This window comes from Pristiophorus japonicus, chromosome 12, assembly GCF_044704955.1.
Source record: "Pristiophorus japonicus isolate sPriJap1 chromosome 12, sPriJap1.hap1, whole genome shotgun sequence".
NCBI classification, from domain to species: domain Eukaryota; kingdom Metazoa; phylum Chordata; class Chondrichthyes; family Pristiophoridae; genus Pristiophorus; species Pristiophorus japonicus.
In genome coordinates, this window is record NC_091988.1 from 147,110,888 (window position 1) to 147,133,609 (window position 22,722).

Below are 22,722 nucleotides of genomic sequence, written 5' to 3' on the forward strand. Positions count from 1 at the left end.
CATTTAGGACCGAGATGAGGAGAAACGTCTTCACTCAGAGAGTTGTTAACCTGTGGAATTCTCTACCGCAGAGAGTTGTTGATGCCAGTTCGTTAGATATAGTCAAGAGGGAGTTAGATATGGCCCTGATGGCTAAAGGGATCAAAGGGTATGGAGAGAAAGCAGGAAAGGGGTACTGAGGTGAATGATCATCCATGATCATATTGAATGGTGGTGCAGGCTCGAAGGGCCTATTCCTGCACCTATTTTCTATGTTTCTATGTTTCTAACATTGCCTATAATGTATCTTGTATGTTTTCTCGTGACACTGGCAAAACTGCATTATTGTATCTCCATAGTTTAATTGAGACGTTGCTGGGCCTTTATTCCTTGAACCATTGCAGTCCTTGTGAGCTGATGCTCTCACAATGCTAGGGAATATCTGGATATTACTCCAGCAATGATGAAGGAATGGCAATATATGTTCAAATCAGTATCATATGTGACTTGGATATGTATCACCATATGTCTCAATAAATCACTGTTCTGATTAAAGGGTACACCTGAAACATTAAACTTATCCTATCTTTCTCTGTTAGATACTAACCAACCCACTGTGCATTTTCTAACATATATGGCTTTTTAAATCTCTTCACTCCCCATTCTCTCTTAACTTAGATAACAGAAACATTCTTGTTATTGCTATTGTTATCTAAAAATCCCTATTCTTATCACCTGAAAACTACTTGACAGACTTAAGTTTCGATTCCACCTGTGATGTAGATTTTTCATCCATGGAGCCAAAGGCAAAACATTTTTTACTAATTGTCAGGAAAAGAGCGGTGTAATATTTCATCAACTGCTTGCTCCTGCCATGTTCAATTTATTTTTGCCACTGTGTCATTTTGGATCAGTTGGTGGCACTCACTGTTGGGTCAGAAGTTTGTGAGCTCAAGCCCCCACTCCACTGCATAATCTAGTTTGATGCTCTCGTGATTCTTTGTCAGAGGTGCTATCTTTTTAATAAGACATTAAACTGAGGCCCCATCTACCTGTGCCAGTGATTTCCTATCCTAGTGCTTTGAGTTGGATGTTAAAGATCCCATGGAACTATATGAAAAAGATATTGGAGTTTTCCTGGTGTCCTAGCCTACAGTCCCCACTCAAACAACTCTACCATAACCATGTATTTTGGCCATTCATCTCATTGGTCTTTGTGGGATCTTGCTGTACACATGTAGGCAACACTTACTTTATAACACTCACTGCATTCAAAGTAACTCACAGCATGTGAAGTACCTGTGATGATTCAGAGGGTTGTGAGTAAACACTGTACTAAAGTGAGTCTTCTTTCTTAAAAACACATTCAAGAGGCTCTTACTTTTCTTGTTTAATTTTCAATCATTTCAAGTCACTTCATGTGAAGTGATTCCATGTCACTCCTTGGCCTTTTAATTTTGGTACTAGTAAGTCTTCCCCAAATATTAAGTAAAATATGAAGTAAAAGGTTTTTTGCAAACTCAGAATTACTTTGGTGGTCACCTGGGTAAAGGTACAGTATGAAAACATGTACACTAGAAGGTCCCTGGCCTGATTACCGATCTGTGCTGACCTAAGACAGCCCATCTCAGACAGTGCAGAAGTTTGGCTGTTACAGTTAGCCTTCGTACTGTTGGGTTGGGAAGAGGAAAAAGCAGCCAGGGCTTGTGATCCTGATCACTATCCAGTAATCCCGAGTGGAAAGTGCATGTCTCTGGCTGTCAGGCAAGCTCTAAATTAAGGTCAGATGTGATGCCCTATGCAAGCGACTAGTCTGCCAACACTCAGTATCTAGGCTCAGGTCGGGAGGCCACAATGTTCCAGGGTCCGCACTTCAGCTCTTATACTTCCCGACCTGTGGAATTGTTCTCTCACAGATCGGGGGGCCACGATGCACGCACGGAGAAGGGAAATGGTCTCTCCCCAGTGCGAGTATGTTGGTGTTTCAGCAGGTTGGATGAATCAGTGACTCTTTCCACACAAAGAGCAGGTGAATGGCCTCTCCCCAGACAGAACTCGCTGGTATCTAAGCAGATGCTTTTTGCTTTTAAATCTCTTCAGTCAGAACATTTAAAAGGTCTCTAATCAGTGTGAACTCGCTGGTGATTCAGCAGGGTGGATGACTGAGTGAATCCCTTCCCACACTCTGAGCAGGTGAATGGCCTCACCCCAGTGTGAACTCGCTGGTGTGTCGGCAGGCTGGATGACTGAGTGTATCCCTTTCCACACCCAGAGCAGGTGAACGCAGTTCGGGAAGTATAAGCTGAAGCGGTGGGCCCTGGAGCATCGTGGGCCCCAACGTGTGAGAGAATAGCTCCTCCAGTCAGGAAATATAAGAGCTGGAGCATACTACTACAACATCCAGTGCGAGCTGCTCCAAGTGTGCGACGGCTTCAAGGTGGGCGACTGGGTCGCTGTTTGGAGCGTGGGCAGGAGCATCGTTGGGGCCCTGGTAAAGCAGAGGAGCGGGAAAGTTGTGGCAGAGGTGCGGCAAGTGATTGAGGCGGAGGAACGTTGAGGGACCGTGGCTGAGATTTGGTGGGTGATCGTGGCGGAGGTTTGGCGAATGTTTGATGCGGTTGGAGATCGTGGCGAAGATGCGGCAAGTGTTTTGTCGCGGAGGAGCAGCGAGAGATTGTGGCAGAGGTGCGGCGAATGTTTGTGGAGGAGGAGCGGTGAGAGATTGTGGCGGAGGTACGGCAAATGAGGGTACGGGGCCCAGAAAAGCCGAGGGCCCAGGGGCAGCACAGGCCTGCCCACACTACGATATGTGTGTGCTCTAGGTCCGTGCAGCAGAGCTGGTCTCCAGTTGTCCTGGTTAACCCTTGCCACTGGATAAAGACCGAGCTCTGTCAAGCCCGTGTGGTGTCTGATGTGCAATGGTTACCACATGTTAAAAAAATCCACGCACAGGCATCTTCCACCCCTTCCAACCAGGACTAGAATATTGGGTCCTTCATTGAAACATCTGTGAACTCATGTGGAAGCAAGTCATCCTAGTTCGAGGGACCACCTATGATGATGATCGAGGCTCACACTTGGTCAGGTAACGTGGGACTACCAACCCTTGTGGAACTGTATCCCAACAAGTGTCAGTGCCACCGGGAGAGGGAAGAGAATAATTTGGGAAATACAGCTACCTGCATCCCTATAAGGTCTTCATGTGCAAGGGAGTTGTTAAAGCACTTAACATTAGAAGCATAATACAGTAAATACTGGGCAGGAGGGGAAAAGAGAAAAATAGAGAAGATTGTGGGTGGGAAAGCAAGGCAATGTTCAACAGAAGGGTTTTATGGAGGTTTGTATAAATAGGGTGGGAGGTGGCAATGCAGAGGGAACTGGGTAGGGAGTTTCAGAGAGTCAGTGTCGTAGTGAAGCAGAGAGATGGGGGCAAGGAAAAGCCCAGTGTTACAGGAACAAAGGATGCATGTGTGAATAGAAGACTGGAGGAGATCACTAAAGTAAAGCCATGCTGTATAGAAACATAGAAAATAGGTGCAGGAGAAGGCCATTCGGCCCTTCGAGCCTGCACCACCATTCAATATGACCATGGCTGATCATGCAACTTCAGTACCCCATTCCTGCTTTCTCTCCATACCCTTTGATCCCTTTAGCCATAAGGGCCACATCTAACTCCCTTTTAAATATATCTAACAAACTGGCCTCAACAACTTTCTGTGGTAGAGAATGCCACAGGTTCACAATTCTCTGAGTGAAGACGTTTTTCCTCATCTCGGTCCTAAATGGCTTACCCCTTATCCTTATCCTTAGTTCTGGACTTCCCCAACATCGGGAACATTTTCCTGCATTTAACCTGTCCAATCCCGTCAGAATTTTATATGATTCTATGAAATCCCCTCACTTTCTTCTAAATTCCAGTGAATATAAGCCTAGTCGATCCAGTCTTTCTTCATATGTCAGTCCTGTCATCCCAGGAATCAGTCTGGTGAACCTTTGCTGTACTCCCTCAATAGCAAGAATGTCCTTCCTCAGATTAGGAGACCAACCTTGTACACAATATTCAAGGTGCGGCCTCAGCAAGGCCCTGTACAACTGCAGTAAGACCTCCCTGCTCCTATACTCAAATCCTCTCGTTATGAAGGCCAACATGCCATTTGCCTTCTTCACCGCCTGCTGTACCTGCATGCCAACTTTCAATGACTGATGTATAGCAAATTTTATAGTCACCTCTCTGGGGTATGTGGAGCCAGTGAGCTTGGAATGGATACAGACCATAGAAGCCATCAAAGGCTTCAGCACTGAACAAGGCCATGTAAGTCCATGTGTCAGTTCCAGCTGTTTGCTACAGCAATCAAAAACTACTCCTCATAGCTGTGTATCATTCTCTGCTTCAAATACGTATCCAATTTTCCCTTAAAAGATATGATGGCCTCTGCCTCAATGATTTCCCTCTGTGTAAAGAAATTTCTCCAAAACTCCCCCCTCACTTTCTTAGTAATCCCTTGTCACCAACTACCCAACCAGGAAAAATAGTCTTTCCCTACTTACTCTATCTCTTAATTTTAAAAACTTCAATTAAATTTCATCTAAGCCTTCTCTGCTCCAGTGGAAATAGTCCTAATATCTCAAGTCTCTCCTTATAAGTATAGTTCCCAAATCCTGGCATAATTCTGGTGAACCTATGTTGTACACTGTTTATGCCTTTAGTATCCTTTCCATAAAGGAGTGTTCCAAAACGGCAGACAGAACTCTACCTGTGCCCTAACCAATGTTTGGTTCAAATTTATTATTACTTCTTTACTCTTGTACTGTTTGCCCCTGTTTATAAACAGAGTGACTACTGCCAACGAACTGGAAGCTGTACAGAAGCATTCTGCGCATAACTGTCAGGTCCCAAATTTAAAAAATAATGTTCACCACAACAGACGGAGGTCTGTGTAAATGCCAACTCGAGCGATTTTTTTTTCCCTTGTTGGAAATAATTTTATTATAAAGAAATGCAAATAAAATTTAAAACGCACAACAGTTTCCCATTAGCAATTTGATTTATAAACACGCAACTAGCAGGATAATGTTCACAGCCTTTTCTGCCCAAATGCCTTTTTGAATTAGAGACGGTTCCACATTGAAAATAGCCACGATTTCTCAGCCCAAAGCTCCAGGCTCAACTTTATCTCAAGCTTTATATGCTTCTCTTTTTTTTAAAAAGATCCTTCCTGTCAACTAAGCAGAGTACATGCTCAACTTCGCTGTTAAACCTGCAAAGTCTTCGCATCCAAATATTTACATCGAATCGTAGTCATTAGCATTTTACACGCAGTAGGATTTTATGAACTGTTACTGTCCTTTCCTAAACCATTGGGTCTGTGGCCACATTTGAGAAGCAGGGCTGTGAATTATTCTAGTGACCGGAAAATGAATGCTGACTACGAAGCCTGGCAAGAACAACCAAAAGAACATTGGAACTGCACATGCACGATGACATTATGTCGTTGGCAGCAGTCGCGTCCATGTATAAAACTCAAAATGCTCTTGGTCTTTTTCTTCTGGCTTTACCTACCTACACTCACACTTTTTCAGCAAATTATATTGAGCACTGAGTGTGGAGCGGAGGACAAAGGGAGATGTTTCACACCTCTTTTAGGGCGCTAGGTCAACTGAGCAACTGAAAATCCTGAGCTAAAGAGCTGGCCTCTGAGCACCCTAACAGAACCCTCCCTTGACAACAATACATCGCCAAAAAAACCACAAAAAACATTCCCAATACCTTGCCCACCCCACATAAACATAAATTGCAAAAATAAAAAAAATAAAACAATCACGCTTACCTGATGTATTCATTCCTTTCCTCAGTGCTGCCGGAACAGTTCGGACCGCCCGCTTTCCCAGGCAGTCCACTAGGGTGCGCTACGGAGCGCTACAGGGTCAGCGCCAAACAAAAATCATTGCGATGTCAAAACCGGGGGCATTGCTCGACACTCCTGGGTGGTATTGGTCAGCGTCGCTGGCGCACTGAATGTGCTGAGCAGTACGAATGCCGGCGCTCGCGGCTCCGACCCCTTTAGCGCCCCTGTTCCGACCCTTTCCAGGGGCGCTAAGCTAACGAATTTCTACCCCAATATAGTCACAATCCCATAAGCTGTGATAGAAGCCCCTATAATACTTACTGGGATCTTCTGCGTTGCATTGAACTAAAGCCAGCAAACGAACGGCTGCGGTTGACCCCACTAGAATCAGCAGGAGAGGAAAAGTGCAGTTTCACAGACATTATTCCCAGGGATTTGGATACAATTCCTACAGATAGGTAAGAAAAATGCATCAGATATGAGGCAGCGCACAAAAAGAGGATCAATTCCTTGGACCATGGACAACAGAAGAAATCCTTGAGTTGGTAAAACCTAAAAGAAAGTTATGTCAACAAAATTTTCTATTTTTAGAATTTCATATTAATTGAAGGTTCTTATGCTCTTTCTGCTTCTTCTGATGTTAGAAAGACACGTCTTCACTCGCCACAGTACAGCATTTTGACAGTGACTTCTGGTAAGTCCCTGAAGACTAAATCCCACAGAGAAACAAACGTGACTGGAGCAACCAGACCACCAGAGCTATGACTGATGCAATATTCTCAATAAACAACCAAATTCCTATGCAGTGGCGCTCCTTAATGTGGAAATGTTGAACAATTCCACAAACTAATCACGCCCGAATAAAACGGCACTGTGCTTTTATTTCTGAAGAGTATTCCCTCCCATGGGAAACATCAAGAGGATCAGATGTATTCCATCTAATTGGAATGAAGGCACCTGGTAATGGTGCAAAGAGTATGTCAAGTAACACAAGTTATTTTGAATTTATGGGGAAATGACCATTGCTGTTACACACTAGCAAAGTAAATTATTCTGTTCTCATTTAACCAATTTAATCAGACATTCATTCAAAAAAAGGTTTCTAAGAATCATTAAACATACAAAAATAAGGTGTTGGAAAACCCAATTCTGATCTAAGATATTTGACTGCACTGAAATTCTGAAGCAGAAGAATGTTCCATGTGTATAATCATGACAGAATGAAATAATATATGTACCAAATGGAACAACACATTGTTGGTGTGTTAATGTAGAACACTAGTTTTTATAAGTCCCATACAGCAATGTTACACGTGTTATGGCACTAGGCCCATTTGTAGCCTGCTTCCCTTTCACCTCAGACTTGCATCTGGGATACATGTGTTGATGGGCATCTGAGTCTCCATTTACGGCCTGACTAATTGTGGGGTATTGACTGAACTGGGATTGTCCTGTTGCCTCTCATTTTCTTTTCCAACAACTTACGCGAAAGGGAATTTTGTTAGGATGTAGGGACAGTAAGTGAAACAACTCTATTAAAATAGAACCATCCACTATAAATATTGGTCCTGTAAAGTTTTATTTCTTTCTTTTTCTGGGAAAAATGCCTGGCCTTCACTCAGCAACTGCCGCCAATGACACAATTGAAATCAAGAGATCACTGTGTAGGCAACAATGTCCAATCACCCTGTGCTCTAGTATGTTGTCACATGCTTTATCAAGATTGTCAGGCTCTCAACAAAATCTAGTAATATTGCCAAATAGCAAGTTCTCAAACTCAGATGGTATGATTAGGACAAAAAGCAAAGATAAGACACTTTCCTCAAAGGTGAATTAATTCTGACAATAAGGCAACCCACAGTGTTCTCATACACCACCTAGTGCCGTGTTCAAGAACAATAAAGAAAGAGAGAACTTGCATTATATAGCACTTTATCACATCCTCAGGACCTCACAAAGCATTTTAAGCACAGTGGATAATTTTGAGGTGCAGTCACTGTTGTGAATACAAATTAGTACATAAATAGCAAATAAATGAATGGCCAAATAATCTGTTTTTTGAAGGTGTTAAGAAACAAATGTTTGCCAGAACACTGGGAGATCTCCCTGCTCTTCTTCAAATAGTACAATGAGATATTTTACACTAACCTGAACAGGCAGATAGGACACCATTTTATGTCTCATCTGAAAGATGGCACCTCTGGTAATGCAGCACTCACTCAGCACTGCACTGAAGTGTCACTTTAAATTATGTGCTCAAGTCTGTGGTGGAGTTGAGACCAACAGCCTTCTGACTCCAAGGCAAGAGTGCTACAAACTGAGCCAAGCTGACATTACAGAACGAAGAGGTAATCTGGCCACCCTTGCATCAAAAAATAGTGCAACAAAATCTGACAGGAACAAGATGGAATATCTTACAAAATGGAAGAGAAGAAATAAGATAGAAAGACCCACTCAAGGAACTGTTGAGTAATAGTCGAACCCCAAAGGTTAAGTGTTAAAAGCAAACAACTCTGTTTATGTAAAGTTTGGATCTGGTTCTTCTACGTATGAAGCTGACAAACTAATAGACACTGGCTGAAACCAAAGCAACTGGTGCTAGAGGACTTCAGGTCATTGCCACTATGTGCATCATGTCAATTTGTACTTTCGCTTCTGCATGTAAAAACAATATACATAATATATATTAAGAATTAATGGGGGAGGGAGTAAAAGGAAAATAATTTCTATAAGTGGGCTGCCCTGAAAACTCTCAAAAACTCAGGGCACAAAGTGGTAGAAATGTTTCCCATATGATGTCACCTCCAATACACTGTTGTGTTTTTACTGAAGATTTACTACAATTTGTATTATGAATTTTTTTTAAATTGCAGTGAGAGTAATGTGAGAATGACATCCTCTTAATATTCCCCATGAAGTCTCTGGGTGTGTGTGTCCAATTCTGGGCACCGCACTTTCGGAAGGGTTAGTGGTTGTATGGTCACTATGTTCAAAAATTTCTGTATTGGGCAGATTGGTATAAAACCAATTAGAGTGACGCATTGACTCAAACATTACAACCTTGACAAAACAGATGGCATCTATCTTTGTAACTAAAGGTTTTATATCTGGTACAAGTTCAATGTGTCAGTAGTGTTTAAAGTATGGTGAATGAGTGCTTTTCAGTGGAATGGCTCCAACTTATAGAATCAGAGAATTAAAGAATGGCTACGGCACGGAAGAAGGCCATTTGGCCTGTCGAGCCCATGCTGGCTCTCTGCATGAGCACCTCTACTAGACCCACTCCCCTGCCCTTTCCCATAGCCCTGCAAATGTTTTTCTTTCAGGTACTTATCCAACTCCCTTTTGAAAACAGCGATTGAGTCTGCCTCACCAGCCTTTCAGGCAGTGCATTCCAGATCCTAACCACTCGCTGTGTAAAAAAAAAAAATTCTTGTGTCACCTTTGGTTCTTTTGCCAATCACCTTAAATCTGTGCCATCTGGTTCTTGACTCTTCTGCCAATGGGAATAGTGTCTATCGATCCACTCTGTCTAGACCCCTCATGATTTTGAACACCTCTATCAAATCTCCTCTCACCTTCACTACTCAAAGGAGAACAACACCAGCTTATCCAGTCTATCCACGTAACTGAAGTCCCTCATCTCTAGAATCATTCTCGTAAATCTTTTCTGCGCCCTTTCCAAGGCCTTCAAATCCTTCCTAAACTGCGGTGCCCAGAATTGGACACACACACCCATAGACACATACACATGCATCATCATCATAGGCAGTCCCTCGGAATAGAGGAAGACTTGCTTCCAGTCTTAAAATGAGTCCTTATGTGGCAGTACAATCTAATATGCAGAGAGCAAAATTCACCAGAACCGCCCCTGTGTTTGGGCTCATTCGAAAGGAAATTTAATTTGGGAATATCTACCGAAAAGTTTGGAATTCTAAAGTGCTTATGGAAGAAACTACGAACTTAATAGAATTATGAACTTTTACAAGACAAATTCAAGTCTGTGGGTGGACCTAGGGAACAAAATAAGCCCACTTGATTATTGGAACTGTCTGGGTGTGAGGACTGAGTTAACCTGTTTGGAAGAATAAATATTTGAAAATCTTCCTCCACAAGAGACATTACCATCACAAAATCACTCAGAGGTGGCTCCCCATCAACATGGGTCTGGACAAACCATTTCAGCATATACATCACAAAGAGGCCCAGTCCAGCCTGTATGCGAAAGACTAAGCACAAAAGGACATTGCAATTACCAAACTAATATTTTCATCAGGAAACAGTTTTCGAACATCAACCCACCCAAGACATATCAACTTTAACGAGCCCGACAAAATATTACAAAGAAGAACCAAGCCCATCAAAATTATACAAAGGATTGTGAACAGATTGGGCAGCAAGATTAGAACACTGAAATCGTATAACTGGCCACTGTTTTCAACAGAGGTTAGACGAGGAGAGAGAGGGGAGAGAGGTGGTTGCTACTACCTCATCAAGACAAGGAGAGAAACCAACGTGACAGTTGTAAACTAACTTCTCCAGCCTCGAAGTCTTGAAGTCCTGAAGGAAGGAAGAACATCATCATCTACCATTAACTATCAAAAGGATTGGTAAGCATAAGTCCCTGCCTGCCCTGGAGTCTAACCTAGCTAGAATTAGGTATTGGGAAGTGGGAGGTATAATTTTACTGCAACCCCCATTGAATGTGTAGTGTATGGTACTTTATTAGAGTGATTATAAGTTTGACCTTGTACCTTTCCTTGTATTGTAAGTTTGGCCTTGTATTTTCTTACTAGAGTAGTAAGCCTGTATTACCCTGACTGTAATAAAACCAAAGTTCTTTGCATCAAACCAGCGTCCTCTGCACTTTTGTCATACCCCCCAAATAAATCCAGAGTACAGAACCCAAGGGAGGGGGAGCGATTTGAAACCGCTCAAGTTGGTCAGAAGGGAACCTGACCCCCTCATAGAGACCACACAACCCCACCCCCCCACCTTTACAAATACGGGACCCATAGTCTCTGTCACAGGTGGGACAGATAGTCGTTGAGGGAAAGGGCGGGTGGGAGAGGTTGGCCGCACATCTTTCCACAGCCTGTGCTTGATTTCTGCATGATCTCTCCGATGAAACTCGAGGTGCTCAGTGCCCTCCCGGATGCACTTCCTCCACGTAAGGCGGTTTTTGGCCAGGGACTCCCAGGTGTTAGTGGGGATGTTGCACTTTATCAGGGAGGCTTTGAGGATGTCCTTGTAACAATTCCTCTGCCCACCTTTGGCTCGTTTGCCGTAAAGGAGTCCGAGTAGAGCGCTTGCTTTGGGAGTCTCGTGTCTGGCATGTGAACAATGTGGCCTGCCCAGTGGAGCTGACCAAGTGTGGTCATTGCTTCAATGCTGGGGACGTTGGCCTGGTTGAGGACGCTAATGTTGGTGCGTCTATCCTCCCAGGATAGACGCACTTGTCATCATCCCTCAGCCAAGTTTCCGTCAGGGCCATGACGTCGAGGATCTTGGCTGAGGATCAACTTCATGGCCCTGATGGAAACTTGGCTGAGGGAAGATGACACCTTACCTTTAAACGAAGCCTCCGAATGCCGGCATTCGGCGCGGCGGTACCAACCTGCAAGGATCAGCAGCAGGTCGGGGCCTTCAAAGGAGCGTACCACTTCAAGGTACAGTGTGTGCTGGAGGGCGACAGCTGTGAAGAGGGCAACTGGATTGGACATCACCAAGGTCCAGGTTGCTAATTGGAGCGTGGGCAGGTACAGCAGGAGCGGCGAGGTTGGGTGCAGGAGTGGCGCGTGATCGTGGTGCAAAATAATTGGGGCCCAGGAGAGGCGAGGGCCCAGGGACAGCACGGGCCAGCCCACACTGCGATTTGTGTGCGCACTTGGTCCATGCAGCAGAGCTGGTCTCCAGTCGTCTTGGTTAATACTTGCCACTGGACCAAGACCTAGCTCTGTCAAGCCTGTGTGGTGGCTGGTGTGCAACGGCCACTACACGTTAAAAAAATCTACGCAAGGCATCTTCCACCCTTCAACATGTCGTTCGGAACCTGGAATATTAGGTCCTTCATTGAAACACTTGTGAACTCATCCCTATTTGGAGTGGAAGCAAGTCATCCTCGATACGAGGGACTGCCTATGATGATGATATCCTCCCAGGGGATTTGTAGGATCTTGCGGAAATATCGTTGGTGTTATTTCTCCAGCAACTTGAGGTGTCTACTGTACATGGTCCGTGTCTCTGAACCATACAGGAGGGCGGGTATTACTACAGCCCTGTAGACCATGAGCTTGGTAGCAGATTTGAGGGCCTGGTCTTCAAACATTCTTTTCCTCAGGCGGCCGAAGGCTGCACTGGTGTACTGGAGGCGGTGATGAATCTCGTCGTCAATGTCTGCTCTTGTTGATGAGAGGCTCCCAAGGCATGGGAAATGGTCCACGTTGACCAGGGCCGCGCCATGGATTTGATGACTGGGTGGGGGACAATGCTGTGCGGTGAGGACAGGCTGGTGGAGGACCTTTGTCTTACGGATGTTTAGCGTAAGGCCCATGCTTTTGTATGCCTCAGTAAATATGTCGACTATGTCCTGGAGTTCAGCCTCTGTATGTGCACAGACACAGGTGTCGTTCGCGTACTGTAGCTCGACGACAGAGGTTGGGGTGGTCTTGGACCTGGCCTGGAGACGACCAAGGTTGAACAGGTTCCCACTGGTTTTGTAGTTTAGTTCCACTCCAGCGGGGAGCTTGTTGACTGTGAGGTGGAGCATGGCAGCGAGGAAGATTGAGAAGAAGTTTGGGGTGATGACACAGTTCCGTTTGACCATGGTCCGGACATGGATTGGGTCTGTAATGGATCCGTTGGTAAGGATCACAGCCTGTATGTCGTCATGGAGCAGGCGGAGGATGGTGACAAACTTTTGGGGGCATCCTAAACGGAGGAGGATGCTCCATGGACCCTCGCAGTTGACAGTGTCAAAGGCCTTTGTAAGGTCGAAGAAGGCCATGTATAAGGACTGGTGCTGTTCCCTGCATCTTTCCTGCAGCACACCCATACACACACACCCATAGACACACACACCCATCATCATCAAAGGCAGTCCCTCAGAATCGAGGAAGACTTGCTTCCACTCTTAACATGAGTTCTTAGGTGGCTGTACAGTCCAATACGAGAACCACAGTCTCTGTCACAGGTGGGACAGACAGTCGTTGAGGGAAAGGGTGGGCAGGGAGCCTGGTTTGCCGCATGCTCCTTCCGCTGCCTGCGCTTGATTTCTGCATGCTCTCGGCGACGATACTCGAGGAGCTCAGCGCTCTCCCGCATGCACTTCCTCCACTTAGGGCGCTCTATGGCCAGGGACTCCCAGGTGTCAGTGGGAATGTCGCACTTTATCAGGGAGGCTTTGAGGGTGTCCTTGTAACATTTCCTCTGCCCACCTTTGGCTTGTTTGCTGTGGACGAGTTCTGAGTAGAGCGCTTGCTTTGAGAGTCTCCTATCTGGCATGCAAACTACGTGGCATGCCTAGCGGAGCTGATCAAGTGTGGTCAGTGCTTCAATGCTGGGGCCTGGACGAGGACGCTAACGTTTGTGTGTCTGTCCTCCCAGGGGTTTTGCAGGATCTTGCGGAGACATCGTTGGTGGTATTCCTCCAGCGACTTGAGGTGTCTACTGTACATGGCCCATGTCTCTGAGCCATACAGGAGGGCGGGTATTACTACAGCCCTATAGACCATGAGCTTGGTGACAGTTTTGAGGGACTGGTCTTCAAACACATTTCCTCAGGTGGCAGAAGGCTGCTTTGGCGCACTGGAAGCGGTGTTGGATCTCATCGCCAATGTCTGTTCTTGTTGATAGGAGGCTCCTGAGATAGGGGAAGTGGTCCACGTTTTCCAGGGCCACGCCGTGGATCTTGATGTCTGGGGGGCAGTGCTATGCGTCGAGGACAGGCCGGTGGAGGACCTTGGTCTTGCAGATGTTTAGCGTAAGGCCCATAGAAACATAGAAACATAGAAACATAGAAAATAGGTGCAGGAGCAGGCCATTCAGCCCTTCTAGCCTGCACCGCCATTCAATGAGTTCATGGCTGAACATGAAACTTCAGTACCCCCTTCCTGCTTTCACGCCATACCCCTTGATCCCCCGAGTAGTAAGGACGTCATCTAACTCCCTTTTGAATATATTTAGTGAATTGGCCTCAACTACTTTCTGTGGTAGAGAATTCCACAGGTTCACCACTCTCTGGGTGAAGAAGTTTCTCCTTATCTCGGTCCTAAATGGCTTACCCCTTATCCTTAGACTGTGACCCCTGGTTCTGGACTTCCCCAACATTGGGAACATTCTTCCTGCATCGAACCTGTCCAAACCCGTCAGAATTTTAAACGTTTCTATGAGGTCCCCTCTCACTCTTCTGAACTCCAGTGAATACAAGCCCAGTTGATCCAGTCTTTCTTGATAGGTCAGTCCCACCATCCCGGGAATCAGTCTGGTGAATCTTCGCTGCACTCCCTCAATAGCAAGAATGTCCTTCCTCAAGTTAGGAGACCAAAACTGTACACAATACTCCAGGTGTGGCCTCACCAAGGCCCTGTACAACTGCAGCAACACCTCCCTGCCCCTGTACTCAAATCCCCTCGCTATGAAGGCCAACATGCCATTTGCTTTCTTAACCGCCTGCTGTACCTCCATGCTTTCATATGCCTCGGTAAATACATCGACTATGTCCTGGAGTTCAGCCTCTGTATGTGCATAGACGCGGGCATCGTCCGCGTACTGTAGTTCGACGACAGAGGTTGGAGTGGTCTTGGATCTGGCCTGGAGACGGCGAAGGTTGAACAGCTTCCCACTGGTTCTGTAGTTTAGTTCCATTCCAGTGGGGAGCTTATCAACTGTGAGGCGGAGCATGGCAGCGAGGAAGATTGAGAAGAGAGTTGGGGTGATGACGCAGCCCTGCTTGACCCCAGTCCTGACATGAATTGGGTCTGTGATGGATCCGTTGGTCAGGATCACGGCTTGCACAGCGTCGTGGAATAGGTGGAGGATGGTGACGTACTTTTGGGGGCATCCGAAACGGAGGAGGACGCTCCATAGAATCTCACCGTTAACAGTGTCAAGATCTTTGACAGGCCGAAGAAGGCCATGTATAAGGGCTGGCACTGTTCCCTGCATTTTTCCTGCAACTGTCGTGCTGCAAAAATCATGTCCGTTGTGCCCCGGAGGGGATGAAATCCGCACTGCGACTCTGGGAGGAGCTCCTCGGCCACGGGGAGAAGACGGTTGAGGAGGACTCTAGCGACGACTTTCCCAGTGGTTGATAGCAGGGGGATTCCTCTGTAGTTGCCGCAGTTGGACTTGTCCCCTTTTTTAAAGATGGTCACGATCACTGCATCTCTTAAGATCTCCCGGCATGCTCTCCTCCCTCCAGATGAGAGAGATGAGGTCGTGTATTCATGCCAGTAGTGCCTCTCCGCCATAGTTCAGCGCCTCAGCAGGGATTCCATCTGCTTCCGTAGCCTTGTTGCTTTTTAGCTGTCTTATGGCCTTTTCTACCTCGTGCAGTGTTGGGGTCTCACTGAGGTGGTGGCGGTAGCATGCTGCGGAATGGAATCGAGAACATTCGAGTCAAAGGCAGAGTCTCGATTGAGGAGATCTTCGAAGTGTTCCTTCCTGTGGGCCCTGACTGCCTCGGTGTCCTTGATGAGTGTTTCCCCATTCTTGGCCAGCAGTGGGGTGGGACCTTGAGAGTTTGGTCCGTATGTGTCCTTGACTGCGGTGAAGAATCTTTGCACATCATGGTTGTCGGCCAGCTGCTGTATCTCCTGTGCTTTCTCCATCCACCATCTGTTCTTTAGGTCCCGGGTTTTTTTTTGGACCTCAGCCTTGAGTCGTCTGTAATGCTACTTTGCTGCTCCCGAGTTGGGTTGCTGTTTAAGGCTCAGAAATGCCCTGCGCTTGCAATCAATTTGTTCTTAAATCTCCTGATCATTCTCATCAAATCAATCCTGGTGTTTCCTGGTTGAGTGACCGAGCGCCTCTTTGCAGACACTGGTTATGGAGGCCTGGAGGGCAGACCAAGCGCTATGGACATTCTGCATCTCAGGGTCATCAAGGCACGCCAGGTTAGCTGTGGGGTGCTGACTGTAAAGGGCTCTCTTTGCTGGGTCCTTAAGTGCCCTGGCATTAACTTTTTTGTGACACTGCTTCAGCTGCCCCCTTTGCTTTGGGGTTATGTTGATGTCAATGATGGATCAGATTAGGCGGTGGTCCATCCAGCAGTCATCTGCTCCTGTCATGGCACGGGTGATGCGCACATCCTTGCGATCCCTGGCCCGGACGATGACATAGTCAAGCAAGTGCCAGTGTTTGGAGCGAGGGTGTTGCTATGATGCCTTGTATTTGTCCCTCTGGCGGAACAAGGTGTTAGTGATGACAAGTTCCTGCTCTAGACATTTTGTCAGGCGTAGGCTACTGCTGGAGTTGGCTTTCCCTACCCCATCTCTGCCAATCACACCTCCCCAGAGGTCTGTGTCCTTGCCGATCCTGGCATTGAAGTCGCCGAGAATGATCAGTTTGTCGCCCGCAGAAACGCAGGTCAGGGATTTTTCGAGGTTGGAGTAAAAACCTTCTTTGGCCTCATTTGCTGCATCGAGTGTTGAGGCATAAGCACTGATGACTGTGGCACACTGGTTCTGGGATAGGGTGAGTCGAAGAGTCATGAGGCGTTCGTTAGTCCCGCAGGGGGAGTCTTTGAGGCGGTAAACCAGCTCATTTTTGATGGCGAAGCCGACTCCGTGGAGGCGGCGTTCTGCCTCTGGTTTCCCTTTCCAGAAGAAGGTGTAACCTCCAACTTGTTCCTTGAGCTGGCCTTCCCCTGCCCGCCAGGTCTCGCTTAGGGCGGCGATGTCAATATCAAAGTGTCTCAAGTTCCCAGGTAACTATGGCGGTGCGGTGTTCCGGTCTGTCACTGTTGAGGTTGTCCATGAGGGTCCTGACATTCCAGGTCCCGAACTTCATGTTAACAGAGTGGAAGATACCTGTGTGTGATTTCTTTTAACATGGGGTGATCGTTGCACACCGGCTACCACACGGGCTAAGCTGAGCAAGGTCTTGGTCCAGTGGCAAGGAGGTCCAGGACGACTGGAGACCAGGCACTGCTATATGGGCCTAATTGCCTACGGCGAGGTGTAGGCCGCAGGCTCGGCGCTGGGTAGCGCCATTGGTGGTAGGTGGTCCAAGGCTTGGTTGTGGGCAGGCATTGGGGGGGCCAGCGGAGCACTGGGGTTCAGAATAGGGGGGCAGAAGGGTCACAGCCATTGTACTCACCATGTGCTGGAAGAGGAGAGGAGGCCAGGCCATCAGTGGGGAAGGAGAGGTCCAGATGGTGGGGGCGGGGGAGGATGTGGAGGCCCAATACACACACACATACCTATACACACACACACTCATACACACACACCCATACACATACCCATATAACAATCACCCATAGACATCAAGCCGAACCAGTGTTTTATACAGGTCCATCATAATTTCCATGCTTTTGTACTCTATCTATTCATGAATCCCAGGAAAGGAAATATAAACTAAAGTGTGCAAAAAGCTTTTTTAACTTCATAGTCAAAGTCCACTTAAACATCACAAACACAAATGGCACATTTCACTGGCACTCAAAAAATTCCCAATTACAAAAAAACATTTTCTACCTGTCCTTCGTTTAATTCCTTTTTAATTCAGCAAACTCCTCCCTCTCACTGCCATTTAAAAGACTTCTAGCATGAATATGTTCCTATCCCCTCTTGTCTATTCTTCAGGAACCCTCACTGGTCCTCCTACAGTGTTATTAGCCTCTCCCCTCTTACCATTTCTGAATCCCCAATTATTCGTCTTCTTTAGCAATGATTTTTGGGGCCAATGCACATATCATCTTTCTGTGATGATTGTGTGTATGATTTTCCCCAGACTAATGAAATATTCAGTGTCCCTCAGTAATGTGATTGGCACTTCTGGCAATGTGCTCAAAGGTACAGGAAACAATAAAGCAATCAGTTAACAGAGCAGAAAACAGCAGAACCATCAGGAGTGAAGGGAAAAGGAACAAAAGGGTAGAGGAGACGGGCCTCTGATTCTACTGCAGAATAGGGAGACCTGTTTTCCACCCACGTAAACATGAGAAGCCAACACATGGAAATACTCTTCCATGAGTAGACATGTCAAATTACCTGGGTTTGAGTGTCCTATATGTAAACCTTGTACCTGAGGGACACATCTCAGCACTGCATTATGTTTAGCAAGAGGCTAAGTGACTGTTTCCTTGTAAGAGACTGCCGTGTTCCAAGAAACTGTAAAACAAAAAGCTGGAAAATGATATCTCTTCAGTGCACACTTTTATATTACGAACATAAGAACATAAGAAATAGGAGCAGGAGTAGGCCATTTGGCCCCTCAAGCTTGCTCCGCCATTCAATAAGATCATAGCTGATCTGATCATGGACTCAGGTCCACTTCCCTGCCCGTACCCCATAACCCTTTACTTCCTTATCACTCAAAATTCTGTCTATCTCTGCCTTAAATATATTCAATGACCCAGCCTCCACAGCTCTCCGGGCAGAGAATTCCATAGATTTACAACTCTCTGAGAGAAGAAATTCCTCCTCATCTCAGTTTTAAATGGGCGACCCCTTATTCTAAAACTATACCCCCTAGTTCTAGATTCCCCTATGAGTGGAAACACCCTCTCTGCATCTACCTTGTTGAGCCCCCTTATTATCTTATATGTCTCAATAATATCACCTCTCATCCTTCTGAACTCCAACAAGTGCAGGCCCAACCTGCTCAACCTTTTTTCATAAGTCCACCACTTCATCTTAGGAATCAACCGAGTCAAACTTCTCTGAACTGCCTCCACTCCAAATATATCCCTCCTTAAATAAGGACGCCAAATTGTACGCAGTACTCTAGGTGTGGCCTCACCAATACCCTATACAGTTGTAGCAGGACTTCTCTGCTTTTATACTCCATCCCTCTTGCAATAAAGGTCAACATTCCATTTGCCTTCCTGATTACTTGCTGTACCTGCATAATCACTTTGTGTGTTTCATGCACAAGGATCCCTAGGTCCCTCTATACTGCAGCAATTTGTAATTTTTCGTCATTTAAATAATAATTTTCTTTTTTCTTTTTTCTGCCAAAGTGGATAATCTCACATTATGCTCCATCTGCCAAATTTTTGCCCACTCACCTCGCCTGTCTATATCCCTTAGCAAATTTTTTGTGTCCTCCTCACAACTTGCTTTCCCACCCTTCTTTGGATCATCAGCAAACTTGGCCATATTACACTCGGTCCCTTCATCCAAATCATTAATATAGATTGTAAATAGTTGAGGCCCCAGCACCGATCCCTGTGGCACCCAACTAGCTACTGTTTGCCAACTGGAAAATTGCCCATTTATCCCGACTCTCTGTTTTCTGTTAGTTAGCCAATCCTCTATCCATGCTAATATATTACCCCCAACCCTGTGAACTTTCATCTTGTGCAGTAACCTTTTATGTGGCACCTTATCGAATGCTTTCTGGAAATCCAAATACAGCACATCCACTGGTTCCCCCTTATCCATCCTGTTCGTTATATCCTCAAAGAACTCCAGCAAATTTGTCAAACATGATTTCCCTTTCATAAAACCATGCTGACTCTGCTTGACTAAATTATGCTTTTCCAAATGTCCTGCTATTGCTTCCTTAATAATGGACTCCAGCATTTTCCCGACGACAGATGTTAAGCTAACTGGTCTATAGTTTCCTACTTTCTGTCTGCCTCCTTTTTTAAATAGGGGTGTTACATTTGCGGTTTTCCAATCCGCTGGGACCTCCCCGGAATCCATGGAATTTTGGTAGATAACACACTAAAAGATCTAAGATAGCCTGCTCCCTGGTTGGTTCTGTATTATATATATAGATTTTCTTTTGCTGATGTATATTAAACTATAATTAATTTAACGAAAGAAATAACTTGCATTTATGTAGCGCCTTTCACAACCACCTTATGTCTCGAGGTTCTTTACATTCAATGAAGTACTTTTGGAGTGTAGTCACTGTTGTAATGTGGGAAACACAGCAGCTAATTTGCACACAGCAAGCTCCCACAATCAGCAATGTGATAATGACCAGATAATCTGTCTTTGTTATGTTGATTGAGGGATAAATATTGGCCAAGACACCAGAGATAACTCTCCTGAGTTTCTTCAAAATAGTGCCATGGGATCTTTTACATCCATCTGAGAGAGCAGACAGGGCCTCAGATTAACATCTCATCTGAAAGATGGCACTTCTGACAATGCTGCATTCCTTCAGAACTGCACTGGAATATTAGCCTGGATTTTTATGTTCATGTTCTTGGAGTGGGACTTGAACCGGCAACCTTCTGACTCAGAGGCTAGTGTGCTACCCACTGAGCCATAGCTGACACTGCAATGCACTGTCATTACTAATTTCGATTAGTAGTTTAAGTTGGTAACTACAATCTAGTTCTGTGATAGTACTGTATTCAAATTGATGGGGGATGTAATGGGATCCTACATAAGTTCTAGTGCATATAGTACAAAATAATGTATTTGTCAGCTCTGAGGTAGGCAAACAAAGACATGCACTCCTGTATTTTAAGGGGCCCAATTCATTTCTGGGAGAGTCTGGTACAACTACTGAAAGAGACAACGTATTTAAAAAGGCCTGAATTGTAACAAGCACCCTTTAAATAGCCACAGGAAGATAATGGAGATTGGCCCAGGGTTGACTGATTCTAGGTTTTCTCCCTTCTTGAGAGAAATTGCCTTGTCTTCAAATACAGCCTTATCAGAGGAGCTGGCTGAGAGCGGGAAGACACAATGTGGGAGAGAGCCTGCATTCCACCTCTCCGGTTGGATTCCTTTTTTATCCCAAAACATCTGGACACTTCAATTCCATGAGAAATCTGGCACTCTTGCAAGCATTGAGTTTTAAATCTTTAACTTCTGTCATTGAATATTTACATATATCCGACCATCAACTTCTTCTTCACCCTTAATAATATTTCTATTTTCCACAGCGCCTCCCTTACCCGTGATTTAAAAAAAGAGGGAGACAGAAAGTTAGAAACTATAGACCAGTTAGACTAACATCTGTCATTGGGAAAATGCTGGAGTCCATCATTAAGCAAGTAGTAGCAGGACATTTAGAAAATCATAATGCAGTCAAGCAGAGTCAGCATAGTTTTATAAAAGGTAATCATGTTTGACAAATTTACTGAAGTTCTTTGAGGATGTAACGAGCAGGGTAGATAAAAGGGAACCAGTAGATGTCGTATATTTGTATTTCCAGAAAGCATTTGATAAGATGCCACATAAAAGGTTGCTGCACAAAATAAGAGCTCACATGGTTCGGGGTAATTTTTTAGTGTGGTTAGAAGATTGGCTAACTAACAGAAAACAGAGCATCGGGACAAATGGGTCATTTTCAGATTGGCAAGCTGTAACTAGTGGGGTACCACAGGGATCAGTGCTGGGGCCTCAACTATTTACAATTTATATTAATGACTTGGATGAAGGGACCGAGTGTAATGTAACCAAATTTGCTGATGATACAAAGGTAGGTGGGAAAGCAAGTTGTGAGGAGGAAACAAAGAATCTATAAAGGAATATAGATAGACTAAGTGAGTGGGGAAAAATTTGGCAGATGGAATATAATGTGGGAAAATGTGAGGTTATCACGTTGGTGGGAAAAATAAAAAAGCAAATTATTTAAATGGGGAGAGATTACAAAAGCGGTGGAATCTGGGGGTCCTTGTACATGAAACACAAAAAGTTAGCATGCAGGTACAGCAAGTAATTAGGAAAGCAAATGGAACGGCCTTTATTACAAAGGGAATGGAGTATAAAAGTAGGGAAGTCCTGCTACAACTGTACAGGATGCTGGTAAGATCACACCTGGAGTACTGCGTACAATTTTGGTCTCCTTATTTAAGGAAGGATATACTTGCATCAGAGGCCGTTCAGAGAAGGTTCACGAGGTTGATTTCTGAGATGAAGGGGTTGTCATATGAAGAAAGGTGAAGCAGGTTGGGCCTATACTCAATGGCGTTTAGTAGACTGTGAGGTGATCTTATTGAAACCTATAAGATTTTGAGGGGGCTTGACAGGCTAGATGCCAAGTGAATGTTTTCCCTAGGGGAATCTAGAACTAGAGAGCATAGTTTCAGAATAAGGGGTTGCCCATTTAAAATGGAAATTAGATGGAATTTCTTCTCTCAGAAGGTCGTGAATCTTTGGAATTTTCTACCCCAGAGAGCTGTGGAGGCTGGATCATTGAATATATTTAAGGTGGAGATAGACAGATTTTTAAATGATAAGGGAGTCAAGGGTGATGGGGAGCAGGGGGGGAAGTGGAGTTGAGGCCAGGATCTGATCAGCCATGATCTTATTGAAAAGCGGAGCAGGTTCGAGGCTCCTATTTCTTATGACCTCTACTGCTGAGAAGGACAAGGGAAGCAGATGCATGGGAACACCATCACCTGCAAATTCTCCTCCAAGTCCTACACCATCCTGACTTGGAAATAAATCGCCGTACCTCATCTTCACTGGGTAAAAATCCCTAACAGCACTGTGGGAGTACCATCACCACACAGACTGCAACGACTTAAGAAGGTAGCTCACCACCACCTTCTCAAGAGCAATTAGGGATGGGCAATAAATGCTGGCCTTGACAGTGATGCTCACAACCCATGAATTAAAAAAAAACATCATTACTTTTATAGCTTAATTTGGCCATGTAACACAAATAGGCTTAGTACTGTACCTGTGGTGTAAGTAGTCAGCAGTGAAAATATTTTGCATATTTCCGTAGATGCATCCGCAGCAGTAGGAACATAGAAACA

The 22,722-nt window shown here is 45.3% G+C and overlaps 1 protein-coding gene across 6 annotated transcripts in view; it reads right to left on the bottom strand.

The window, feature by feature from the left end:
* ripor3 (RIPOR family member 3) overlaps positions 1–22,722 on the bottom strand; it is a 227,936-nt gene that overhangs the window by 121,748 nt on the left and 83,466 nt on the right. For all 6 annotated transcript variants that reach the window (XM_070896021.1, XM_070896019.1, XM_070896020.1 and 3 more), the window contains exon 2: positions 6,147–6,273. In XM_070896021.1, coding sequence (XP_070752122.1) covers positions 6,147–6,247 — 101 coding nt within the window. In that variant the 5' untranslated portion in view covers positions 6,248–6,273. The remainder of the gene's footprint in view (positions 1–6,146; positions 6,274–22,722) is intronic.